Source organism: Oncorhynchus tshawytscha, linkage group LG04 (genome assembly GCF_018296145.1).
Source record: "Oncorhynchus tshawytscha isolate Ot180627B linkage group LG04, Otsh_v2.0, whole genome shotgun sequence".
NCBI classification, from domain to species: Eukaryota; Metazoa; Chordata; class Actinopteri; order Salmoniformes; family Salmonidae; genus Oncorhynchus; species Oncorhynchus tshawytscha.
In genome coordinates, this window is record NC_056432.1 from 32,269,332 (window position 1) to 32,293,445 (window position 24,114).

The window sequence follows — 24,114 nt, forward strand, 5'->3', positions numbered from 1 at the left end:
CTGCCGCTGATTTCTCTGTTGTTGACTTTTAGGTTTTAACTGTTTTCATGGCTGTCATTGTGCTGGGTCATCAAACATTAATAGCCGTGGTGTAAAGTACCCAAGTAAAAAATACTATCAAGTACTATTTGTGTTTTTGGGGGGTATCTGTACTTTACTATTTATATTTGTTACTACTTTTACTTCACTACATTCCTAAATAAAATAAACTTTTTACTCCATACATTTTCCCTGACATCCAAAAGTACTCGTTACATTTAGAATGCTTAGCAGGACAGGAAAAGGGTACAATTCACACGCTTATCAAGGCGCCATCCCTACTGCCTCTGATCTGGCGGCCTCACTAAACACATGCTTCGTTTGTAAATTATGTTGGAGTGTGCCCCCTGGCTTTCTGTAAATTAAAAAAAAACAATAATATGGCGCCAACTGGTTTGCTTAATATAAGGACTTTGAAATTATTTGTACCTTTACTTTTGATACTTAAGTATATTTTAATCCAAATACTTTTAGACTTTTACTAAAGTAGTATTTTACTGGGTGACTTTCACTTTTACTTGAGTCATTTTCTATTAAGGTATCTTTACTTTTACTCAAGTATGACAACTGGGTACTTTTTACACAACTGATTAATAATAGGTGTACCACTCACTTCATAATATGCTTCCTATACATCTGATATACAGTCAAATAGATTGTGTACCGACCTATACTTTATTTAGATAACCTTGAGGCTATTACCAGTACTTGATTTGGACTGAAATAGGTGTAGGTACTCATGTTGGGTGCCGGTACTGTTTGTATTTAGGTGCAGGAGCTCCACAATAGTATTGGCTAATATTCTATAAGGGGAAAGGGAGCTCAAGCAGCAGAAAATTTGAGGTGGTGTAGCCGGTACCCAGCTCCAGTGAGCACCTGCCCTAGTCAAGCATGGCTATTACATACAGTTGAAGTCGGAAGTTTACATACACTTAGGTTGGAGTCATTAAAACTCGTTTTTCAACCACTCTACACATTTGTTGTTAAGAAACTATAGTTTTGGCAAATTGGTTAGGACATCTACTTTGTGCATGACACAAGTAATATTTCCAGCAATTGTTTACAGATTATTTCACTGTATCACAATTCCAGTGGGTCTGAATTTTACGTACACTAAGTTGACTGTATAAACACCATGGGACCGCACGTTCATCATACCGCTCAGGAAGGAGACACATTCTGTCTCCTAGAGATGCACTCTTCGCATCAAAGTACGTTCAAATCAATCCAGAACAACAGCAAAGGACCTTGTGAAGATGCTGGAGGAAACAGGTATAAAATATCTATATCCACAGTAAAACGAGTCCTATATCAACATAACTCGAAAGGCCACTCAGCAAGGAAGAAGCCACTGCTCCAAAACCGCCATAATAAAGCCAGACTACGCTTTGCAACTGCACATGGGGACAAAGATCGTACTTTTTGGGGAAATGTCCTCTGGTCTGATGAAACAAAAATAGAACTGTTTGACCATAATGACCATCGATATGTTTGGAGGAAAAAGGGGGAGGCTTGCAAGCCGAAGAACACCATCCCAACCGTGAAGCACAGGGGTGGCAGCATCATGTTGTGGGGGTGCTTTGCTGCAGGAGGGACTGGTGCACTTCACAAAATAGATGGCATCATGAGGCAAGAAAATTATGTGGATATATTGAAGCAACATCTCAAGACATCACTCAGGAAGCTTGGTCACAAATGGGTCTTCCAAATGGACAATGACCCCAAGCATACTTCCAAAATTGTGGCAAAATGGCTTAAGGACAACAAAGTCAAAGTATTGGAGTGGCCATCACAACACCCTGACCTCAAGTCTATAGAAAATGTGTGGGCAGAAATTAAAGTGTGTGAGAGCAAGGAGACCTACAAACCTGACTCAGTTACACCAGCTCTGTCAGGAGGAATGGGCCAAAATTCACCCAACTTATTGTGGGAAGCTTGTGGAAGGCTACCCAAAACGTTTGCCCCAAGTTAAACAATTTAAAGGCAATGCTACCAAATACGAATTGAGTGTATGTAAACTTCTGACCCACTGGGAATGTGATGAAAGAAATAAAAGCTGAAATAAATCACTCTACTATTATTCTGACATTTCACATTCTTAAAATAAAGTGTTGATCCTAACTGACCTAAGATGGGGAATTTTTACTAGGATTAAATGTCAGTAATTGTCAACTGAGTTTAAATGTATTTGGCTAAGGTGTATGTACACTTCCAACTTCAACTGTAGGTTAGTTTTACTTGTTCAATACATTTTTAACCATGCATTTATGATAAATTCTCATTAGCAGAGCGATATTCTAACCATTTCTCTTTCCTTCTTTCTCCATCTCTCAGCTGGCAGCATCGCTATGGGAACTGGGTCAAAGTCACATCATATGATTCAGAATTTCACCCCCCCTCTCTCCGTCTCTCTCTGCTCAGCTGACTTGTATTTATGACAGAGGGAGAGAGACATGGCCTCAGACGGAGGAGACACTAGGCTAACAGGGAAATAGAAATTACAGTAACAGTATGCTACGGTGCCCAGAGCTACTGTGACTAGCCTAAATGGGGTAGATATTCTGTCTGAATGGGGTGATTGGGGGGTGATTAGCGGGTGCGATCTGTATCCTTGTCTAGACCAGTTGTTCTAGTTGGACGAGGGTCCAACTGTCCTTATATGAGCCTTCCCTGCACCAAGTGATTATACGGTCTGTGACAGAGAAAAAGTCAGCGTTCACTAAAGACAGACTGAAGGTGTGAGGAGGAAATGTGTGTGTGTGTGTGTGTGTGTGTGTTTGTGCATGTGTGTGACCTCACGTCCTGTCATGTGGCCTGTAACTAGGTCAGAGGTCACAGAAACTGAGGAGTGAGTCTAAAACTATGGTCTCAACATTTTCCACTGATGCCACCCACTGACAGTCTCACACGGTCGCACGCTACACACACACACAAAACCAACTGCTGAGAGATAGAAAGGAAATGTAAGGGTGGAATAGCATGTTTATTTATAAATAAGTATTGAAGCATAACAATATTAACAATGGACCAACAAGTACCAACATGTCTTTCAGTGTTGAGTTCCTGTTTAATTCATGATGATTGGAGTCTGAAGGCTTAAGAGTGCCCTAGCGTATGTGGTTACTGTGGGAACGAGCCTAACACTAGGCCTACTGGGAGCCCAGCACTAACCAACAGTATCATACATACACAGGCTACCATGGGTGACATTTTAGATCTGCCCCAGGTATAAACATAGTATATACACATCTAAAGTTCTAACCCCAGCCTGGCTCACATCCACCCAGAGTCTACTGACACTACAGGAGTTCCATCCTCTCTCTGATCATATCAAACATCTCAGTTTGTACATAAGACTGGTTACGGACACACAACTGTGACAGAGCTGAATCATGCGGAGTAATGCATCAGTTCCATCTGTCTTTAAACTTGATTGAATGTGCTTTACTGACCCCCCCACCACCACCACAGGCATCACACACACACACACTCTTACTAATCCCTGTATGATTCACCAAACCCTAGTTCATCAGCATTCTGCAGACACACTCTGAGGGGATGGATGGATAAATGGTTTCGTGGTAGGGCTGTATGAAATAATGAATACATGGATAGTAAAGGGATGAATGTATTTATGATCATGAGTTTAGAACCTGCTGAGGGCCATGCGGAGCATCAGAGCCCCAAGTAGCAGAGCAGGGCTGGCTCCCAGGGCTCCAGCTGTGTTTTTGTGCTCCCCATGCTGGTGGCCCTTATGAGGCCCATTGCAGTCATCAGTGAAACAACACTCCATCTTGGCTCCAGAGTTGCCACTGTGGGCCTTATCACAGAATGCTTTGTAGGAGCATGACTTCATCACCGTGTCTGAAACACAGGAGGGAGGGAGGGAGGAGAGAGGAGTGGAGAAGGGAGGAGAGAGGAGTGGAGAAGGGAGGAGAGAGGAGTGGAGAAGGGAGGGAGAGGAAAGATGTGAGGAATGACATTTTTTTTGTTTTTACAGCTTTTGATCTACATATACATACATTTTACATACACGGTACTTTTACAGTGCCTAGCGAAAGTATTCGGCCCCCTTGAACTTTGCGACCTTTTGCCACATTTCAGGCTTCAAACAAAGATATAAAACTATTTTTTTGTGAAGAATCAACAACAAGTGGGACACAATCATGAAGTGGAGCGACATTTATTGGATATTTCAAACTTTAACAAATCAAAAACTGAAAAATTGGGCGTGCAAAATTATTCAGCCCCCTTAAGTTAATACTTTGTAGCGCCACCTTTTGCTGCGATTACAGCTGTAAGTCGCTTGGGGTATGTCTCTATCAGTTTCGCACATCGAGAGACTGAAATTTTTTCCCATTCCTCTTTGCAAAACAGCTCGAGCTCAGTGAGGTTGGATGGAGAGCATTTGTGAACAGCAGTTTTCAGTTCTTTCCACAGATTCTCGATTGGATTCAGGCCTGGACTTTGACTTGGCCATTCTAACACCTGGATATGTTTATTTTTGAACCATTCCATTGTAGATTTTGCTTTATGTTTTGGATCATTGTCTTGTTGGAAGACAAATCTCCGTCCCAGTCTCAGGTCTTTTGCAGACTCCATCAGGTTCTTCCAGAATGGTCCTGTATTTGGCTCCATCCATCTTCCCATCAATTTTAACCATCTTCCCTGTCCCTGCTGAAGAAAAGCAGGCCCAAACCATGATGCTGCCACCACCATGTTTGACAGTGGGGATGGTGTGTTCAGGGTGATGAGCTGTGTTGCTTTTACGCCAAACATAATGTTTTGCATTGTTGCCAAAAAGTTCAATTTTGGTTTCATCTGACCAGAGCACCTTCTTCCACATGTTTGGTGTGTCTCCCAGGTGGCCTGTGGCAAACTTTAAACAACACTTTTTATGGATATCTTTAAGAAATGGCTTTCTTCTTGCCACTCTTCCATAAAGGCCAGATTTGTGCAATATACAACTGATTGTTGTCCTATGGACAGAGTCTCCCACCTCAGCTGTAGATCTCTGCAGTTCATCCAGAGTGATCATGGGCCTCTTGGCTGCATCTCTGATCAGTCTTCTCCTTGTATGAGCTGAGAGTTTAGAGGGATGGCCAGGTCTTGGTAGATTTGCAGTGGTCTGATACTGCTTCCATTTCAATATTATCGCTTGCACAGTGCTCCTTGGGATGTTTAAAGCTTGGGAAATCTTTTTGTATCCAAATCCAGCTTTAAACTTCTTCACAACAGTATCTCGGACCTGCCTGGTGTGTTCCTTGTTCTTCATGATGCTCTCTGCGCTTTTAACGGACCTCTGAGACTATCACAGTGCAGGTGCATTTATACGGAGACTTGATTACACACAGGTGGATTGTATTTATCATCATTAGTCATTTAGGTCAACATTGGATCATTCAGAGATCCTCACTGAACTTCTGGAGAGAGTTTGCTGCACTGAAAGTAAAGGGGCTGAATAATTTTGCACGCCCAATTTTTCAGTTTTTGATTTGTTAAAAAAGTTATGAAATATCCAATAAATGTCGTTCCACTTCATGATTGTGTCCCACTTGTTGTTGATTCTTCACAAAAAAATACAGTTTTATATCTTTATGTTTGAAGCCTGAAATGTGGCAAAAGGTCGCAAAGTTCAAGGGGGCCGAATACTTTCGCAAGGCACTGTATATACAGCAATCACATAACTATTTTTTTTACAACATTTTGATTTAACTAGGCAAGTCAGTTGGTGGCAGGTAGCCTAGTGGTTAGCATGTTAGGCCAGTAACCGTAAAGGTTGCTGGATCGAATCCCAGAGTTGACAAGGTAAAAATCGGTCTTTCTGCCCCTGAACAAGGCAGTTAACCCACTGGTCCCCGGTAAGCTGTCATTGCAAATAAGAATTTGTTCTTAACTGACTTGTCTAGTTAAATAAATTATTTACAATGACGGCCAAACCCGGACAACGCTGGGCTGCCCTATAGGACTCCCAATTGTGGTTGATAAAGACTGCTGGGAATTTATCCAGAATCCTGAGAGTGATTAGTGACTGACACAGTGATTACAGGGCACGGCGAGGGAGAACTACTGCTGACAAAAGAGAGAAATATGTACACATGTACTCTATTATCGAATTTCCGTGGTCATTGATTTAGTGTGTGAAATAGTATAGTAGCTTAAAGACTTGTTTATTTAGCTTTAAAATCGGTTTTGTACAAGATGTGTTCGTGTCAGTTCCACAGTAGCTAGAACACCGATAATATACAATTGAAGTCTAAAAAGTATACCTTACGGAATTTAATATTTCAGATCTACAGAAGTGTCTATAGGAGGCAGGGTCGATGTGGATTTCGGCACTTGTACATCTGTGCTCTACTTTCTGCTGTGTATAGTCAAAGAGTTCATCTGTGTTGTTTTCAGTGGGAGAAAATTAATCATAGTGGCGTGTTCTAGCAGGTATTTGCATATTTCAAAAGTGCACATGTGCTATAACTCAATTCGCCCTTGCACTCATTGTAAACAATACAATTTGTAGAAATGTTGGCAAAGGGTAACATCTACAAAACGTAGTGCACTCTGTTCTTAACATATTTTAGTTTTAGGAACAGAAACCTGAATTGAGAGCTTTCCTTAGATGACAAAATCTGCAGAATGTTGGCCCAGTTCTCTCTCGCGCCATATTCCCCCACTGCAGACCACTGGGCTTCCTCTTCGCACCATATTTGGTGGAGAGTGGAAATTCAACCGGATGCTTCAGATGTATACTGCCGGTGAAACATATGGCTCCTTGTTCTATCTGTGGTGTAGTGCTGATCGTGGTGCCACAGAGTTTCTAAACCCAGACCAAGTCAGTGGGAGAAGTAAAACATTCTTCCTTAGCTGTTCATTTTCTCGAATTCTAAAGGCACAACCTATGTTCGAGCCAATTTCGTAAGTAGTCGATGTTATTTCTCCAACCTCATGAAAGTGACACTGAAACGTTTTCATTTTCGTCAAAACAACTTTATATCAAAGGAGTGAGTGCCTTTGATTTGATGGCCTGCACAGGCACAGCTCAGCGCGAGACAACCGTTGGACCGATGACGTGTTTCTACGTATGAGGCTACCTAACCAACGTCGCCTTGACATCACCTACAGGTGTGATCAGGGATTTCTAAATGGAGAAGCAGTTTCAGCCTATCTTCACACTGTACTGTCATTGGTGGTGCTGTCCTACACTACAGTCAGAAAAATCAACTGACTCCTAGAACTAGCCTGACATCTAGTGGTAGAAAATAATACTGCACGCTTTGCGAATAATTTATGAGTGTGTACTCACTCTGTCCTGTGATGGTGGAGCAGGCGTCAGCAAATTGAGGGCAGGTGGTGGATCCTTGTTTAGTACAATCATCCTCATTGGACGCTATGCATGAGTGACACTTCAGTGCGTGACCTTTACACATGGAACAGGAGAGAACATCTGAGATGAGACTAAGCAGCATGTACCAACACACACAGACAAAGACTAGCAATCCCTCTGCAAGAAGGTTGGATCGATGCTACCTCTCAACATAACCCTCAGTCTCAACATGCACACATTGTCCCCGAGTAACCGGGAGCCCATAAATACAAACTAATAACTGATAATGTACAGAGCATCTCAAAGGCTGTCTCTGTGGAATGACCCTGTCCATATGATCTGTCAACCCCTCTGGCTTTTATGAACAAATAAGAGCACACTGAAACCCACTGTCAGCCGGTCAGACAGAGAGACAGACACAGATAAGTAAACAGAGCACTTCAAGGCACAACCCTTACCATTATGATGACTTAAAATATACTGAAACCTGACCCCCTGGTACATTTAGGGTTAGTGTTGACCTATGGCTAGGGCTAGTGTTGACCTACGGTTAGTGTTAGCATCAGTTACTCTCATTGTGTCCCAAACTCTCCCGTTAATTATATGATCCAACTAAGCTCTTGACATTTTGTTTGCCACCCACCAGATAAACAACATTTCTAACCTGATTACATCGTTTAACAATGACCCAGTAAATACTACATATTCAGACCCACCATTTAGAGTCAGAGCCCCCTTCAAAAAGCCCTTATAACCCCCTTGTAAAACCCTGAACCCCCCATACGGTCCCCCTCTAGTTGATCCAATAACCCTGCTACTATATGATCATGGGTACTTACTGTGGCAGGCCAGGCACACCAACATCAGCAGAGCCAGGACAGTCTTCATAGTGCTGGAGTGGGAGCAGAGAGAAGGTAAACGCAGAGGAGAGAAAAGAGAATGGGGGCAGAGAGAAGGTAAACGCAGAGGAGAGAAAAGAGAATGGGGGCAGGGGTGTCTTGGGGGCAATAACATCTTAGCCCTAATCCCTATCAACCCTGCACACCCAGCACCCTTTGTTATTGTGTTAATGAGCTTACCCAGGGTAGCTTTGACAGGGTCAGGTATACTGTCAGTACTGTTGTCTGTACTGTATTCACTCACTTACCTTCGCAGTCAGCACCCCCCCCCCTACAGTATGCAGTCTTAGTGATCAGAGAAATAATGCAACCACACTGGGGTTATCACAGACCAGTCACACCAACTACAGGGAAATTCACATGTGCTTGCCCTCTAACATGCATTTCACACAGTATGTATGAGTCTGCGTGTCTCTGTGTGTCACACAGAGGACATAATTGTGTCAGGGGATGTTAGCTCTGAGAATAAGAGGATAAAGCCGACATGGTGACGCCTTTCACACTTCTCTGTTTGGCTGCTAGTCCAGGGCTAGACAACGGTTCACTCTGGCAGAGACAGAGGATTCAGTTCAGTCAGTGCTTGTAGCTGTGATGTCAGACCCAATCTGTCTAGCTGTGATGTCAGACCCGTCCTCTGAAGCTGTGATGTCAGACCATACCTGTGAAGCTGTGAACAGAGAAACTCTCCTGCACACAGAAGCCATGAGAACACACTCCTTTATTACTGCAATCTTGTTTACTCAAGACACACTGCATATACTGTATTAGTCAACATAGTCAGTATAGCTGTACTTTTATTACCACTTCACAAATAAATGACAATTCAAAAAAAGAGATTGGTGACATGTTTAAAAAAACAGTTGTTTAACGAAACCGTCAACGACGCTGGAGGCAACGCAACTGCAGAATGGCGCAAAAATGTGCATGATAGAGAGGGCTGTCAACGAATCAGTATTCAGGGCTGGAACCACCCAGTTTATAATGCATCTTGTTGAACTATGGTCGTCCACAGAGCAGTATGGCGGAGAGGGAACAAGTACTGTGAGGTGGTGTGACTCTCCACAGGGGTGACGAGCATTTAACACAACCAGTTCAGCGGAGAACAGTCAAGCAGTGAATAAGAGAAACGTTATCTTTCCATGCCACTAAATAGGTGCTGCAGTAAAACACACTGGTGTGTCCCAAAGGGCACCCTATTCCCTATATAGTGCACTATTCCCTATATAGAGCACATTACCCATTTCAAGGTTCTTTCCAAAGAATAACCATTCTTTCTGACTATTTAGGCAAGTTAGCTGCTTAACTCATTGAACCTGCTTTGTGGTTTACTCTTTGTCTCTGTCTGCTGGAATTCCCTGATGGTTGGACCAGGGTCAATGGGAGCTCAAGTAATCCTGGAACAGTTCCCTCTACCGCCATGTCATAACGTTTCACACCTGGACACTACAGGTGCTGTGCATGTCAGTGGCCAGAGGGGAACATGAGTAGGATATTCTGAGCATTTTTAAAATTCTGAACTAAAAATAACAGCCAGTCATTCAAACACTTCCAGTTTACTTGAACATACACAAAATATATAGTCTTTGTATTAAATTCACCATTTCCAGATTGAGTAACTGAGTATTCTACTCTCTGCTCCAACACACTGGCCTGAGACAAACACTAACCAGGTGGAGTTTAGGACGGCGAGAAATCCTCCCCTGTGCAGTTATGCTGGAGGTGATCTAAACCTATCCAAGACCACACAGAGCAGACTATACAGTAGACCTACAGCCCCTCCTCCACTGCTAACACAAGGCCTCATTACAGACAGGAGAAAAGCTTTATACTTTCCAGGACAACGCCCCACACAACCCCCATCAATAGCAGTGCATCCTTATCCCTATGTCCATATCCCCCCCTCCCTCCCTGTAATAGTGTAGTCATACAGAAGGGTCAAACACAGCTCACCCCTGACCTCTAACTGTCCTAGAGCGTGTCTACCTGGTCCCACCCTAGTCTCCTAGTGTTCAGAATAAATATGTACAGTACATCTCAGCCAGGGTGTTTATATACACAATCTATTAATAAGTGCTCCACAAAATGTTATCGTCAGGTAAATAAGCCCAAATCTATGCAATGCCTAGACAGCACATTATATTATATTTGTGTTACAGGACAGAACGACAGATGGAGGGAGTAAGGGATTTGGTCTTGCATGGTGAAAATGACCAAAACAGTCCACATGTAACAATCTCTGGCTCAAATGACACCCTATTCTCCATAGGGTACACTACTCAAGAGAAAATGGGTTATCATATGACATCGGACCAGTACAGCAGCATTAGAGGCAGACGCCCCAAGGGAAAACAGAACTGCTCATTGGCTGGATGCATGCACAGGGCAGAGTATGCCATAAGTTGTAGGCAGGGATTTCTCAGCAGATCAAGATTGAATGATTTGGACGTATGGAATCTGCCTCAGTCTGTTCTGCCCATCTTGGCAATGAGCTCGTCACAGATCTTGGTGAGCTCCTCGATTTCCTCGGCCTGTGACAAGATGGAAGATCACATCAGGGAGATTCAAGACTAAGATCTGGTTAGCAAAAACACATGTAGGGCAAGCAACCTTCTGTTTACATGTAGTATTTGTGTTGCGCTTTACTTTATGCTATGGGGCTAGCAAAAGGCATAGTAGCATGTAGCATTTGTGTTGTGCGTTACCTTCTGCTGCAGGGCTCTCTCCAGAGAGTCCACCCTCATCTGTTCCTTCCTCAGGCTGGCGGTCAGAGCAACACTCTCAGAGCTGGCCTTGCTGCGTACCTGGGCTATGTCCTGATTAGCCCTGAGGGGAGGAATAGGGTAGATGTTTCATTGGTTGGTACGTAGTCACAGATCATTGTGTGTAGTGTGCGTGATCATACTTGTCTAGTTTCTCCTCGGCGTGGAGTTTGAGTGTCTGGTATCTCTGCTCCTCCTGCTTGACTCTGGCCAGATACTCCTGAGCACACTTCTTCAGCACCTCCTCATTCTACACGCACACAAATGGTAGAACGACCACATTCCACATACAGAACATACGTAAAATGTGCTTGAAGACTAATGATACTCAGGTCAGACTATTCTTGACCCTTGAACTCTGACCTTCTTGAAGCCGTCCAGGGTGCTCTTCATGTTCTCATAGCGGCGGAACATGTCAGACAGCGAGCGCTCTACCGAGTTCAGGTCCGCTAGCGCCAACTCCTTCTCCATGGTTACAGCCTGCAAAGACTTCTGGGCGCTCAGGGTGTTGCGCTGTTCGTCCTCTGAACGAGAGAGAGTTCACACGGACGGGTCATTTTACGATTCCGTGCATCAACGCCACCACTACACTGGGCATACCTGTCATTTTACGGAGAGGAATGTTTGAAGAGGTTGGTTGACCGAGCCACTCACCAATCATCTGGGCGATGGTCTTCTCATACTCTGCCACAATTTTCCTGTGAGAGAGGAGGAACGGCTACTGATGAGTCTATACTAGCTAACCCTCAGTCTGTTCACTGCTCAGCACACAATCATATGATTACTAGCCTCACAGTACAGTGCAGGTGAATGGTACATGACTAGGGTTGCAAAATTCCTGTAACTTTCAATAACCAGGATTTCTGGAAAACCAGGGAATTTATTGAAAGTTCCAGGAATTGTGTAACCCTACATGTGAGTTACCTCATCTCCATGACTTCCTGTCTGCTGTCCTCGTACTTTCTCCTCCAGTCACTGGCCTCCGTCTCCTTAGTGATGATCTGACACAGGAAACAGTTATTACTGTGTTACCCTGTGTGAGTGTGTGCAGTCTATTTTTTAACCTACCTCCTCTCTGATAAGGGTGAGAACAGCCATTTTCTCCTCCTCGCTGATGCAAATGGCGTCTAGAATCTCACTTCCTGTCTTCTTCTGCGTGTTACTTCCTCCCAGCTTGGCGTTCTTCAGCTGGCAGGTGTCCTCATACTGCGGAGGAGAGAGTTCCATAAGTACCTGACTAGATGTTAGAATCAATTGACCCAAACCCTGATTTAGTCACAATGTCAACTGTGTCCTGTAGCATTGGATACACTCTGAATGTTTCTGGGTGTGGCAGAGTGGTTTAAACAGTTTGTTTATAGGTCATTTCCATCTGTGTGTTTCACTCAATTATAAAACAGATTATAGTAGTGTTTGTCAGAGCCATATACAGACAATCACTTCTGTGTTGGCTCTGCCTTCAGCATGCCTACTCTGGTGCTCTGAGAGGGGGGCTAGAAGTTTAGGTCTTGTTCCTCAGTGCCGGAGCTAAGGGTAGTTATTTCCATCTCTTTCGCTAGCCCTCCCCCTCCACCTCCTCTTATCCTTCCCTGGATTATAACTCACTCATAATATCCTAATCCTAATCATCTCAAACCCTCTATCACCTGACAAGCTGGAGATGACAGACATGCAGGCTGAGGAGCCTTTGGTCAGTTCATGTTCAGACAGTGTGGGAGTAAAGCTACCATGGTAGTGTAATGGGCTACTGTAGTAGGCACCGGTTAGCCTAGAAGACTAATCAAGCCAGTCACCATTACAGCGGGCCAGATAGCTCCTCAGCGTCACTGAACACAGCTGTAATCCACTACATCTACTAAAACATAAGAATGATTGTTAACGCTCTACAGTAGCATCATGGCCATAATCTGTTTTCAGAGAAAAGGGTTTCATACAGCTGGCTCAACAGCTGGCTCACTGGTGGCGCCATCTAGTGGTCACCAGGGGGAGCACATGATTCTGACAGAACCGTCATCTCCAGAACTGGATCTGAAGTGGACCAAACTCTCACTGGGCTATATGTGACTGTTAACAGGGCATGTTAGTGTACTCACCATAGAACAGCAGTCTGACTCCTCTGGTCTGGCTGACACATTCAGCTCTGGAAGAGAACATCACATCAAACCTTAAATTCTTATTTACAATGACGGCCTACCCGGACAAAACCTACCCCGGACGACGCTGGGCCAATTGTGCGCCACCCTTTGGGACTCCCCAACACGGCCAGTTGTGATGCAGTCTGGAATCGAACCAGGGTCTGTAGTGGCACCTCTAGCACTAAGATGCAGTGCCTTAGACCCCTGCTCCATTCAGGAGCAGCAGTTTATCCCACACTGTATTCTCAAAGGAACTATGTTATATTCTGTTCTGTTATTTTTCTATTCTTATCCGACTCCAACCACTGGGAGCTCCATGTACTGCTGCTGTGTAACCAGGAGGGTGCAGTGTATACCTGCAGCTCAGAGGGCATGATGACACTTCTGTCTCATAATAAATAAACTCCTAAAATGACAGACTAAATCTACCATATACTTCTCCCCAGACTAGACAGAACTGAAAAGAGACCAGAGCAAAACAGACAATATAAGGCCAACTCAGCTCCGGAGAAAAGAACACAGCTACAGTAGAAGTGTCACATGCAGCCTGAGGGACTATTGATCGGGTACAGTCTGTCTGCTTCCTGTCACACTAATGGGGTTCTGCTTATTGGCTCATACACAGACCTACCAGTCATACACAACAACAAGCTGCATAAGTCATATACAGTAGGTCTAGTGGTCGAGTCAGCTGAGGGATGGAGGGAGCCCAAATCAGAGCATAGGAACACACATCTTCAAATGAACTAATTGTGGATGTGGACAATTCAAGTTACTAATTCAAACTGTCACATGCACCAAATACAGCAAGTGTAGATCTTACCGTGAAATGCTTACAAGCCCTTAACCAACAGTGCAGTTCAAGAAAGAGCAAAGAAAATATTTACCAAAAAAACTAAAGTAAAACAATGAAAAGTAACAATAAAGAGGCTACATACAGGGGGTACCGGTACTGAGTCAATGTGCGGGGGTACAGGTTAGGCAAGGTAATTTGTACATGTACAGTTGAAGTCAGAAGTTTACATACACTTAGGTTGGAGTCATTAAAACTCGTTTTTCAATCACTCCACAAATTTCTTGTTAATAAACTATAGTTTTGGCAAGTCAGTAAGGACATCTACTTTGTGCATGACACAAGTAATTTTTCCAACAATTGTTTATGGAGATCATTTCACTTATAATTCACTTTATTACAATTCCAGTGGGTCAGAAGTTTAAATACACTAAGTTGACTCTGCTTTTAACCAGCTTGGAAAATTTCAGAAAATGATGTCATGGCTTTAGAAGCTTCTGATATTGGAGGTGTACCTGTGGATGTATTTCAAGGCCTACCTTCAAACTCCGTGCCTCTTTGCGTGACATGGGAAAATCAAAAGAAAATCCTTGGGAGCAATTTCAAAATGCCTGAAGGTACCACGTTCATCTGTACAAACAGTACGCAAGTATAGACAAAACCGCCATAAAAAAAGACAGTCTACGGTTTGCAACTGCACATGGAGACAAAGATCGTATTTTTGAAGAAATGTCCTGTGGTCTGATGAAACAAAAATAGAACTGTTTGACCATAATGACCATCGTTATGTTTGGAGGAAAAAGGGGGAGGCTTGCAAGCCAAAGAACACCATCCCAACCGTGAAGCACGGGGGTCGTAGCATCATGTTGTGGGGGTGCTTTGCTGCAGGAGGGACTGGTGCACTTCACAAAATAGATGACATCATAAGGAGGAAAAATGAAGTGGATATATTGAAGCAACATCTCAAGACATCAGTCAGGAAGTTAAAGCTTGGTTGCAAATGGGTCTTCCAAATGGACAATGACCCCAAGCATACTACAAAAGTTGTGGCAAAATGGTTTAAGGACAACAAAGTCAAGGTATTGGAGTGGCCATCAATGCCCTGACCTCAAGCCTATAGAAAATGTGTGGGAAGAACTGAAAAAGTGTGTGCGAGCAAGGAGGCCTACAAACCTGACTCAGTTACACCAGCTCTGTCAGGAGGAATGGGCCAAAATTCACCCAACTTATTGTGGGAAGCTTGTGGAAGGCTACCCAAAACATTTAACCCAAGTTAAATTTAAAAGGCAATGCTACCAAATACTAATTGAGTGCATGTAAACTTCTGACCCACTGGAAATGTAATGAAAGAAAGAAATCATTCTCTACTATTATTCTGATATTTCACATTCTTAAAATAGAGTGGTGATCCTAACTGACAAGGAATTATTACTAGGATTAAATGTCAGGAATTGTAAACTGAGTTTAAATGCATTTGGCTAAGGTGCATAGGGGACAACAATGATGTGTATAGTGGTGTATAGGGGACAACAATGACCTTCCCTGTGATATTGATTTACTAACACAAGGGTTCACACACAATGATGTTGGGTGTGTCTGATCCCCTTATTCTTCACTCACCGTTGTGGTCTCCATCTGCTCCGAGTCCTGTTGTGCTGGCTAGCTTCTCCTCATCTGTAGCATGACCTTTGCGATGGTCGTTGTCCTACAGACAGGGAGGGAGGGACAGACGGTCAGAGACATTTTCATCCATCTAATTGGACAGGCTCCCTTCTCGCCCGGTTGCCGTGCCAGAGCAGGCCTGACATGTGCCTAGGGCTGAGGTAAAGTAAGAGGACAGGGCTCTCAGAGAGAAATGTGTACAGTGACCACGGTCAGGTACACAGAGGAAAGGTGCCAGCGTGAGAAACACTACACTAACACACATACACACACAAACTGTGATTCAATGACCAAGGACAGCCACACACACATCTGGAGTATTTAAAATCATTCTTTAAAAAAAACAAGAAGTAAATAAAGTTTGCTGTCTTTATGAGTAAAAGTGTGAAGAGGAGTACAGCATTTCCTGTTTGAGAACCTGGTAAAGACATTAACTATTACCTCTCCACTGGTGTTCTGTAATGGAGTCTGGTTGTCCAGCTTCTTCACTTTACAGGAGTTCCTGAAGACAAAGAGCACGGAGGTCAGACCTTATGCGAACCCTAACCAGATCGTCGCTGACCCACCGACCATGTGTGTCTGGGACAGCAGCCAGACCCAAAAGTAGCAGAGTCCTATTATCAGTGTGCTCCATCTCCCGGCCTCTAGGTCACCAGGCTGCTCGTTATGGCGCACACCTGTCACCATCGTTAAGCACACCTGCGCGTCATCAGACTCACCTGGACGCCAATCACTTCCCTGATTACCTTCCCTATATATGTCACTCCCTTTGGTTCCTTCCCCAGGTGTTATTGTTTCTGTGTCATGTCTGTGCGTTGGTTGTGGTTCTTGGTTTGTGTTTATTTATTAAAACACTCACTCCCTGAACTTGCTCCCCAGCGCATATCGTTACACCTAGGATATTAAGTGAAACTGAAACAATGTTGCTTTTCCTGAGTATATAGAGAGTACAGTAGGAAGAATGGAGAGAAAGTAGAGGAGAAAGCAGACTATAATCAGACCACATTCTGTGCTTTCTCTGTTGAGTTGCTTTGTACATATGTGCTGCTAAATTACTAAATGAAAGCAGAGAGCAGATTAATGAAACAGGCTGTTGCCTCACCAGACTACTGCACAGAGCATGATTACGCTTGAACAGAGAGTATTGTGAGGTTCTCCCTCTCTGAGGTGAGGTAGTGATAATGTAACAGGATCTGAGAACGACTAGCCCTGCCTGAGAGAATCTGATGACCAAACGGTTATGGTTAAATCTATCTCCATGCGTCAACCTGACACCGCACTAAAGAAGTCTAGCCAGGGCTGCTCTGACTGCAGTGAGTCGTGGTGTAGGCGAACATGTATGGAGGGCAGGGAGAGGGGAGACACAGAGGCAGGGGATGTGGTCAAGGTTTAGTGGCGGGCCAACAGAGACAGTACAGTATTCTGTACTTACAGCATCATACATAGTAAACAGACCTGGTCAGCAGTCCTCATGCCACACAGAAATAGACTCAGAGACAGGTGAAGGACAGAGAGACAGTGGAGTGTGGGGGAGACATGAGAGGAGGGGGGATGATTGGTTGAGGAAGGGAGAGATAAGATCATGTGATTGTATGCTAAGTGGTCAGGCATGTGTAAAATACTATGTCTTATGTGAGTGTTACTCACGTGATGTCCATGCTCATCTTAGGTGACTGTCTGTCTGAGTCCGGTCTGTCCAGTTCAGGGGTCAGGCTTTTGGGGTCAGAGTTCATGTTGCCGTTGGGGTCATAGTTGATAGGAGAAATGTCATCAACCTCTGCGGGGTCAGGGAAGTTGTGGACAGGGAGCGAGGCAGGGCGTAGGGTGCGGGGCTGGGGCAGAGGGGACGGGGAGAGACCATCTCCTTCTCCAGGTCTTGAGATCAACCTCAGGTTCAGGTTCTGGTCTAAACCTGCTCCACTCAGAGAAGGGGAGGAGCTATTGAGGTTGTTTAGGGCATCTTGGACCTCCTGTAGGGACGTGGGATAAACATCCTGATTGGAGTTTCTGTCCAGGACGAGGCGGGGCGTCAGCTGTCCGACATCTCTGGTGAGGACTGAAGAGAGGTGGAGTTAGTATCACGCTGGAGAGAAGCAAGACAACAACCTTTCTTTAAAAGTGACACCAATAATGATGCTATGTCAACAACAACAAAAACAACAGCAGATATTTTAGCAGCAAATACATCTTGGATTTATCTTTGTATGGTTTTCTTGTTTAATAGATAATACACTACAGGAAATGCACATCTCTCTTTACACCCGCTCTCTCTTCACCACTCTCTCTATAGCTCTTTTCTCTTTAGGATATTCTCTCTGTGGGAGCTCAGTTCCCAGTGCATCAGGATGAAAAACATCTCTGGAATCAGACAGAGTATCGTAACTCTAAGTCCTATAGCGGCTCAAAACACAGGGAACACGTAAAGCACTGCAGGTCAGCCTCAGTCCGTGCCTAGTTAAAAGCGTGACTAGCTGAGCCGCAGCTTGTGGACCGAGCTATGTTTGAATGGCCTCTCACTTCCTGTTAGAACAATCAGAATGGCTCCTAACTTCCTGCTAGAATGCTAAGAATGATCCCTTACAATGGTCCCTGCGTCAACAAAAACCTTGTCAACAGCAAACACACACACACACACACACACAATGGTCCTTTCCCTAAGAGCACAATAATGCTTTGAGTGTATGTTTAGCTCAGGATCCTGTTGTGTTTACAACAGCTGACGGCGATGCTCTTAAATGCTTCTGTTCTCTGGGGTCTGGGGCTGCGCTCAATTCAGTCTGGGCTGACACTGCTGAGACAGTAGAGGCTCTAGCCCAGTGTGTGTGTTTAAGTCAGGGTTGCTGACTCATGCTGCTGTACAGTGAGCTCTCTGTTATAGAGAAATCCCGCACAAAGCCCAGGAACGCAGAACAATGTAACTACACTGCAATGCACACACACACACACACACACACACACACACACACACACACACACACACACACACACACACACACACACGTGATATTGCTCAATGCTCTCTCTTTTTCTAGGGTGTGTCAGATCTGTTGTGTTGTGTTCAGGACTTATAACATCCATGATTTGTATGATCGATTGCACAGTCTGTTTTGTTGATAGGTTGTTATCGAAAATCACTGGGTGATTTGGTTGTTCTATTTCTGTTGTATGTGAGATGCTACCACAGATTATCCATTACATTGACCAGATACTCTAATGGCCACTCTAACAATGAAAATGTATTCAAAAATGGAAGGCAGTCAGGAGGCAGGATCAGTGGGACCATTCTAGCCCATGAGAAGGCAGATACGTGTGTGAACAACAGGCAAAATGTTTTCCACTAGTTACCATAGCATCAAAGGCAAAATTGGCTATATCATAAACATTAGGAAAAACAAATTAGCGTTTTTTTGTTTTAAATTAAGGTTAGGGTTAGGCGTAAGGTTAGCAGTGTGGTTAAATTTAGGTTTAAAATCACATTTACGAAAAGTAAATAGGTGGGGTTTATGACTTTGTGGCTGTGGTAACTAGTGACGAAGAGGCACAACTCCGATATAAAATGTTTTTTTTCTCAGAATTGCCGGGATATCACTTGTTCTACTTATATCAGTGCACTCGTAACAGCCTAAGCGTTGCGAAACTTCTATTAGATCAAATAAACCAATTAAATGTTCAACAATCTCTTATTGTTAGCCAGAAGCACACCACCCTGCATCCCACTGCTGGCTTGCTTCTGAAGCTAAGCAGGGTTGATGGTGTTGGAGGGCCAGTAGGAGGCACCCTTTCCTCTGGTCTAAAAAAAAAAATATCCCAATTCCCTACGGCAGTGATTGGGGACATTGCCTCGTGTAGGGTGCTGGCTTTTGGCTAGAATGTTAAATGGGTGTCCTGACTCTGTGGTCACAAAAGATCCCATGGCACTTATTGTAAGAGTAGGGGTGTTAACTCTGGTGTCCTGGCTAAATTCCCAATCTAACCATCATTGCCACCTGATCATCACCAGTTTACAATGGGCTCATTCGTCTCCCCGTAACTATTCCCCAGGTTGTTGCTGTAAATGAGAACGTGTTCTCTGTCAACCTACCTGGTAAAATAAGGGTAAAATAAAAAAATTGTTCTCCATACAAAAACTTTGCGATTAGTGAGTGGAAAAAAAGGAAAAATGCCACCTCCTGGAGACGACAGATCTTGGGCCCAGTTATCCCTCTCGCTTTGCCTCTTCCTCTTCCTTAAAAATAACATTTGGCGAATGAGGATGGCTGAAAGTATTTCTACAATATCCCTACCTCCACCGGAGCAGTGGCCTCACAAGGGAGAACCAACAATCCCATGGGACAGATGGAAGTCGTCGTTTGTACATGCTAGCTATCGGACTGGATGTGGTTAGGAAGAGCCATTTCTCTCCACTGTCTCGGTGTCAAGGGCTTGCGCCTCTTCCAAACGCTCAGGGAAGCATACACATATGATGCAGCTGTTGAACGTTTGGATGGACATTTTGCAAAGAAGCAGAGTGCGCTTCTGAAGAGGCGGCATTATTGACAGCGAGCGGGTGAGTCAGTGACACAGTACATTGCTGATCTTAAAGAGCTAGCGCAGTCATGTCAGTTTGGATATCTTCGAGATTAAATTATCAGGGACCAGTTAATTGAGAAAACCTCATGTTCACTTGTCGTGCGGGAGAGGCTTCTTCTACAGCAAAAGCTGTAGCCATAGCTTCCCAAGTGGAATCAGCAGCTCACTGTGCAACTACGATCTGTGAGGCACAAACACATGCTTCCAGTGCTTTTCAAGCTGTGCAGTAAGCAAGCCCCGCAGACACACCCTTTCCTGTCACTCGCCTGATGGATCAAACCCAGCTGGATCACACCCCACAGCCACACCCCCTCCTGTCACTTGCACTGTTGGCTCAAACCCGACTGGGTTTTCCACTTGTACTGTACAGCTGGGTGACTCCTGCGTTCTCTCGTACTAGACACAGGAGAAAAAGTGTCGCTCCTCAGCATGGCCACCCATGAGCAGTTCATGTCTCACCTGCCCCTCCAGCTGCCCAGCTTTAGCCTGTACGGATATGGGAGCTCAGTGATTGATGTCATCGGCTTTATACACTCACAGGTGCAGTATGGCAACAAGGCCTTCACTCAGTACCCCTTCTAACATCCCACGGCAGGGCACTAATACCTTAGATCTGGACCTGTTCACCAGCCTGGGGTCCTCTCTGTTGAACTCGGCCCTATGGTGACTCCAGTCATTCAGCCTCTACCACAGGAGGTCACTAAGGATCTACACAAGCAGCTGGAGGATGGATTCATCTAGCCGGTGGATGCCTTCCCATGGGTATCCAACTTGGTCAACACAGTTGTTTCAAACTATGCACTGACCACCAGGCCACACAGCCTTGATGTCTACCTCCGGGTCGGGACACAAGCTCCTCCGCATGTACCGCTGGTCAGACCAATTCCAGCTGTTTAACTTTAAGCTGCAGTTCACGCCGGGCAGTGACAATGTGTTGGCCGACCTCCTTTCGCGCTCAGTTCCTCCAGACTCCACCTGTTTCCAAATTGACTCAGATGAGGACCTCATCCAGCTCATACACTCACCTCTCCAAGACACAGTGTCGCACAAGAAGCTGACCCAAGGATCAACCAACGACCCCTTCTTCGCGACCTTGCGGGAATATGTAGCCAATGGCTGGCTGGCACAGCGACCATCGGAACCAACAATATGCCAGGTTCAAACATGAGCTGTCATGTTGGAATGACACGTCTGGCCTGTGGAAACTGCACCAGCATACCAAGCAGCCTCAGAGGACGAGTGTTGGCCATGGCTCATGAGGGCCACCTTGCTGAAGCAGTGCTGCTGGGACCTGGTGTGGTGGCCTGGCATCGGTCATGATATTGAAAGTCTAGTATGTGACTGTGCTCCATATCTTCTCTGTGGAAAGACAGGACATCCGCCACTACCACTGCAACCACTGGCCTGGACCTCCTGTCCATGGCAACATATCCAACTGGACATCTGCAGTGAACTCTACAATGTGCCACATCACCAACACTTCCTAGTGGTTGAGTATGGCCTACATTCAAAATGGCCAGAGGTCACACCCATGAGTTCTGTCACATCAGGGGCCATCATAAACTTCCTGGATATGCGCTTTGCTCGCTGGAGACTGCCTGCAATTCTGACCATGGACAATGACCCTTGGCTGGTCTCGGCTGAGTTCAGCTCTTACATCCAAAGCAAGGGGATCAAGCACATCAGAACAACCTACCCACCACCTCCGAGTCAACAGGGCGGGTGGAGAGGTTCAATCAGAGCTCACCTAGCTTAGGATTGCTCCTTCACTGACTCCTTGTTGCAAACTCTGCTGCACTACAGAGCTGCTCACCACTCCACCACCAGTCTCTCCTGCCAAGCTGATGCTAGGATGTGAACTAGAGCTGCCCTTACACAGGCTCCGTCCCTGCATAGCCAACAGCGTAAAAGTCAGGAGCGCTACAAAAAAAGAAAGAGAGCACGGCTTCGTGGAATCCAAGTGAGGGATTGGGTCAGGGTGCAACGACCACAGCGCGCAGACAAGCTCTGCACCTTCTGGTCAACACCGTGTCAAGTTCAACGTCAGCTGGGCCCAGCAACGTTTCAGGTGCCACCTCCTGCATGTCCACACTCTGCCATTGATGCCACCCTGAGTAGTTCACTACCGGTGTCACACGCTCCCTTGGCCCCAGCGGAAGTACAAGTCCCAAGGGCACCTGTTGTTGTCGCTGTAGCAGCCGTCCTGCGATCTGTAAGGGTGCGCCCCCGCCCTGCTCACCTTCAAGACTTTATCAGCTCCTTTCATGCCTAGTTTAAATGGGGGGGCGTTGTGTTCAGCACCGATTAGCATCCATTCATGATTCGTATCATCGGTTGCATTGTCTGTTTTGTTGATATGTTATCGTGAATCACTAGGTGATTTGGTTGTTCTATTTCCCTTGTATGTGAGACGCTACTCGTTTAGATAAATGTCTGACTCAACTAAGAATAAGTGTTTGTTTTCAAACATAACAAGATCATCTTCCAATTGTATTTTCTCAGAGATATGAGTAAGATGTTACAGTCAAATTAGCCCTCTGTGGATGTGTAGTATGGAGAGATCATGACAATCCCATATTTCTACAGTCTGAACAGGAGAGGAAACCTTCCCTAACCTCAACTCTAACCAGAATCATCTGGGAGTAGAGCAGGACAACCTCGCCCCTGGCCTTTAGGCCTCACCCTGTAGCCTAGCAACCGATAAATAACAGCCTCTACACAGTTTAACAGGGTAACACACTGACCAGAGAAAGAGAGAGAGAGAGAGAGAGAGATGCGAGGTGGAAATGGGGGGGTCTATTTGTTTTCTCTAAACAATCAAGCACAATAACAAGAAAGGCCTTCAATTCTTCAGAAACCCTAAATTCCAACTCTGCTCAGACATCTAACACCGTCAATAGACTATGCACATCTAATGTCTAGTATTGTGTTGTTGTTACCGTGTAGTTTCTCCCTTCGGTGCTGTAATCGGGTAGACTATTATTATTCCTCCAGACTGAATTATCTCTCAGTCAATGTTTTATTTATGTCAGTAACCCATAAGAGGTTATAAGAGGAGGGGTCGTTATTGTCTACAGAGACAAAGGAGATTCAGTACATTACGATCATAGAATCCCATCTTCTAAATTGCATTGTGTCCAGATCTATGATTATGAATCCCAAACAATTGAACTAATCCAGTCCAAGAAGCCACAGAGCAGTTTAACATTTTAATAGGATAACATTGTTTGTCTATAAAACTCAATGGTCGACAACACATGATCTGTGTGTGCTGTTGGTCTGTGTGTGCTGATGTCAGCGGTGTGCGTGCGTATGTGTGTGTGTGTGTGTGTGTGCGTGCGTATGTGTGTGTTGGAGGGGTGCACTTGTTTATCTTAAGCCCGTCTTTATTGGTGACGAAGCACCTGTACTTCAGGTCTCTGTGGCTTTACAAAGCGATGCTAGAGTAACTTGCGCTCACCTGCCATCCACTACTCCTGTCTCATTGTTCCTACTGACAAACAGGTAGAGAGGACAGAATCTCACCTGTGTGGGCAGAGTTATCCAGCTGGGTCAGGTCATTCAGCAGACCAGGAGACTCCGCCTCTGGGGTCTCAAAGTTCCCTTCTGAGTCCGAACTAGAGAGAGAGGGTGGGAGAGAGAGACAGGGAGAGAGAGAGAGAGAGAGAGAGAGAGAGAGAGAGAGAGAGAGAGAGAGAGAGAGAGAGAGAGAGAGAAAAATTGATTACAATTTTATACAGTACCTCCATGGTTCCAGAGTTGTGTTTGTGTGCCAGACTGAGCCAGACTACAGCCAGAGCAGACACAAAACAGCCAGATCTGTAACACACGGATCTGCTGCTACATGTTCAAAGGGAACTTCTCCTGGTTGTCTAGAAGGGGAACTTTCAGGCCAGTGGCTTATGCCTCGCTACTCCTTCAACAGCCACCAAAGGAG

The 24,114-nt window shown here is 44.9% G+C and overlaps 1 protein-coding gene across 2 annotated transcripts in view; it reads right to left on the minus strand.

Annotated features, from left to right (window-relative positions):
* Window positions 1-3,003: 3,003 nt before the first annotated feature.
* Window positions 3,004-24,114, minus strand: part of LOC112248554 (transforming acidic coiled-coil-containing protein 1) — a 38,243-nt gene continuing 17,132 nt past the window's right edge. For both annotated transcript variants that reach the window (XM_024417691.2, XM_042320636.1), the window contains exons 2-15: window positions 23,703-23,794; window positions 17,256-17,664; window positions 16,050-16,110; window positions 15,567-15,651; window positions 13,112-13,158; window positions 12,087-12,224; window positions 11,943-12,019; window positions 11,673-11,716; window positions 11,382-11,542; window positions 11,162-11,268; window positions 10,962-11,082; window positions 8,200-10,787; window positions 7,340-7,453; window positions 3,004-3,903 (exon numbers count right to left, since the gene is read on the minus strand). In XM_024417691.2, the coding sequence (XP_024273459.2) occupies window positions 10,719-10,787; window positions 10,962-11,082; window positions 11,162-11,268; window positions 11,382-11,542; window positions 11,673-11,716; window positions 11,943-12,019; window positions 12,087-12,224; window positions 13,112-13,158; window positions 15,567-15,651; window positions 16,050-16,110; window positions 17,256-17,664; window positions 23,703-23,794 (1,411 nt within the window). In that variant the 3' untranslated portion in view covers window positions 3,004-3,903; window positions 7,340-7,453; window positions 8,200-10,718. The remainder of the gene's footprint in view (window positions 3,904-7,339; window positions 7,454-8,199; window positions 10,788-10,961; window positions 11,083-11,161; window positions 11,269-11,381; window positions 11,543-11,672; window positions 11,717-11,942; window positions 12,020-12,086; window positions 12,225-13,111; window positions 13,159-15,566; window positions 15,652-16,049; window positions 16,111-17,255; window positions 17,665-23,702; window positions 23,795-24,114) is intronic.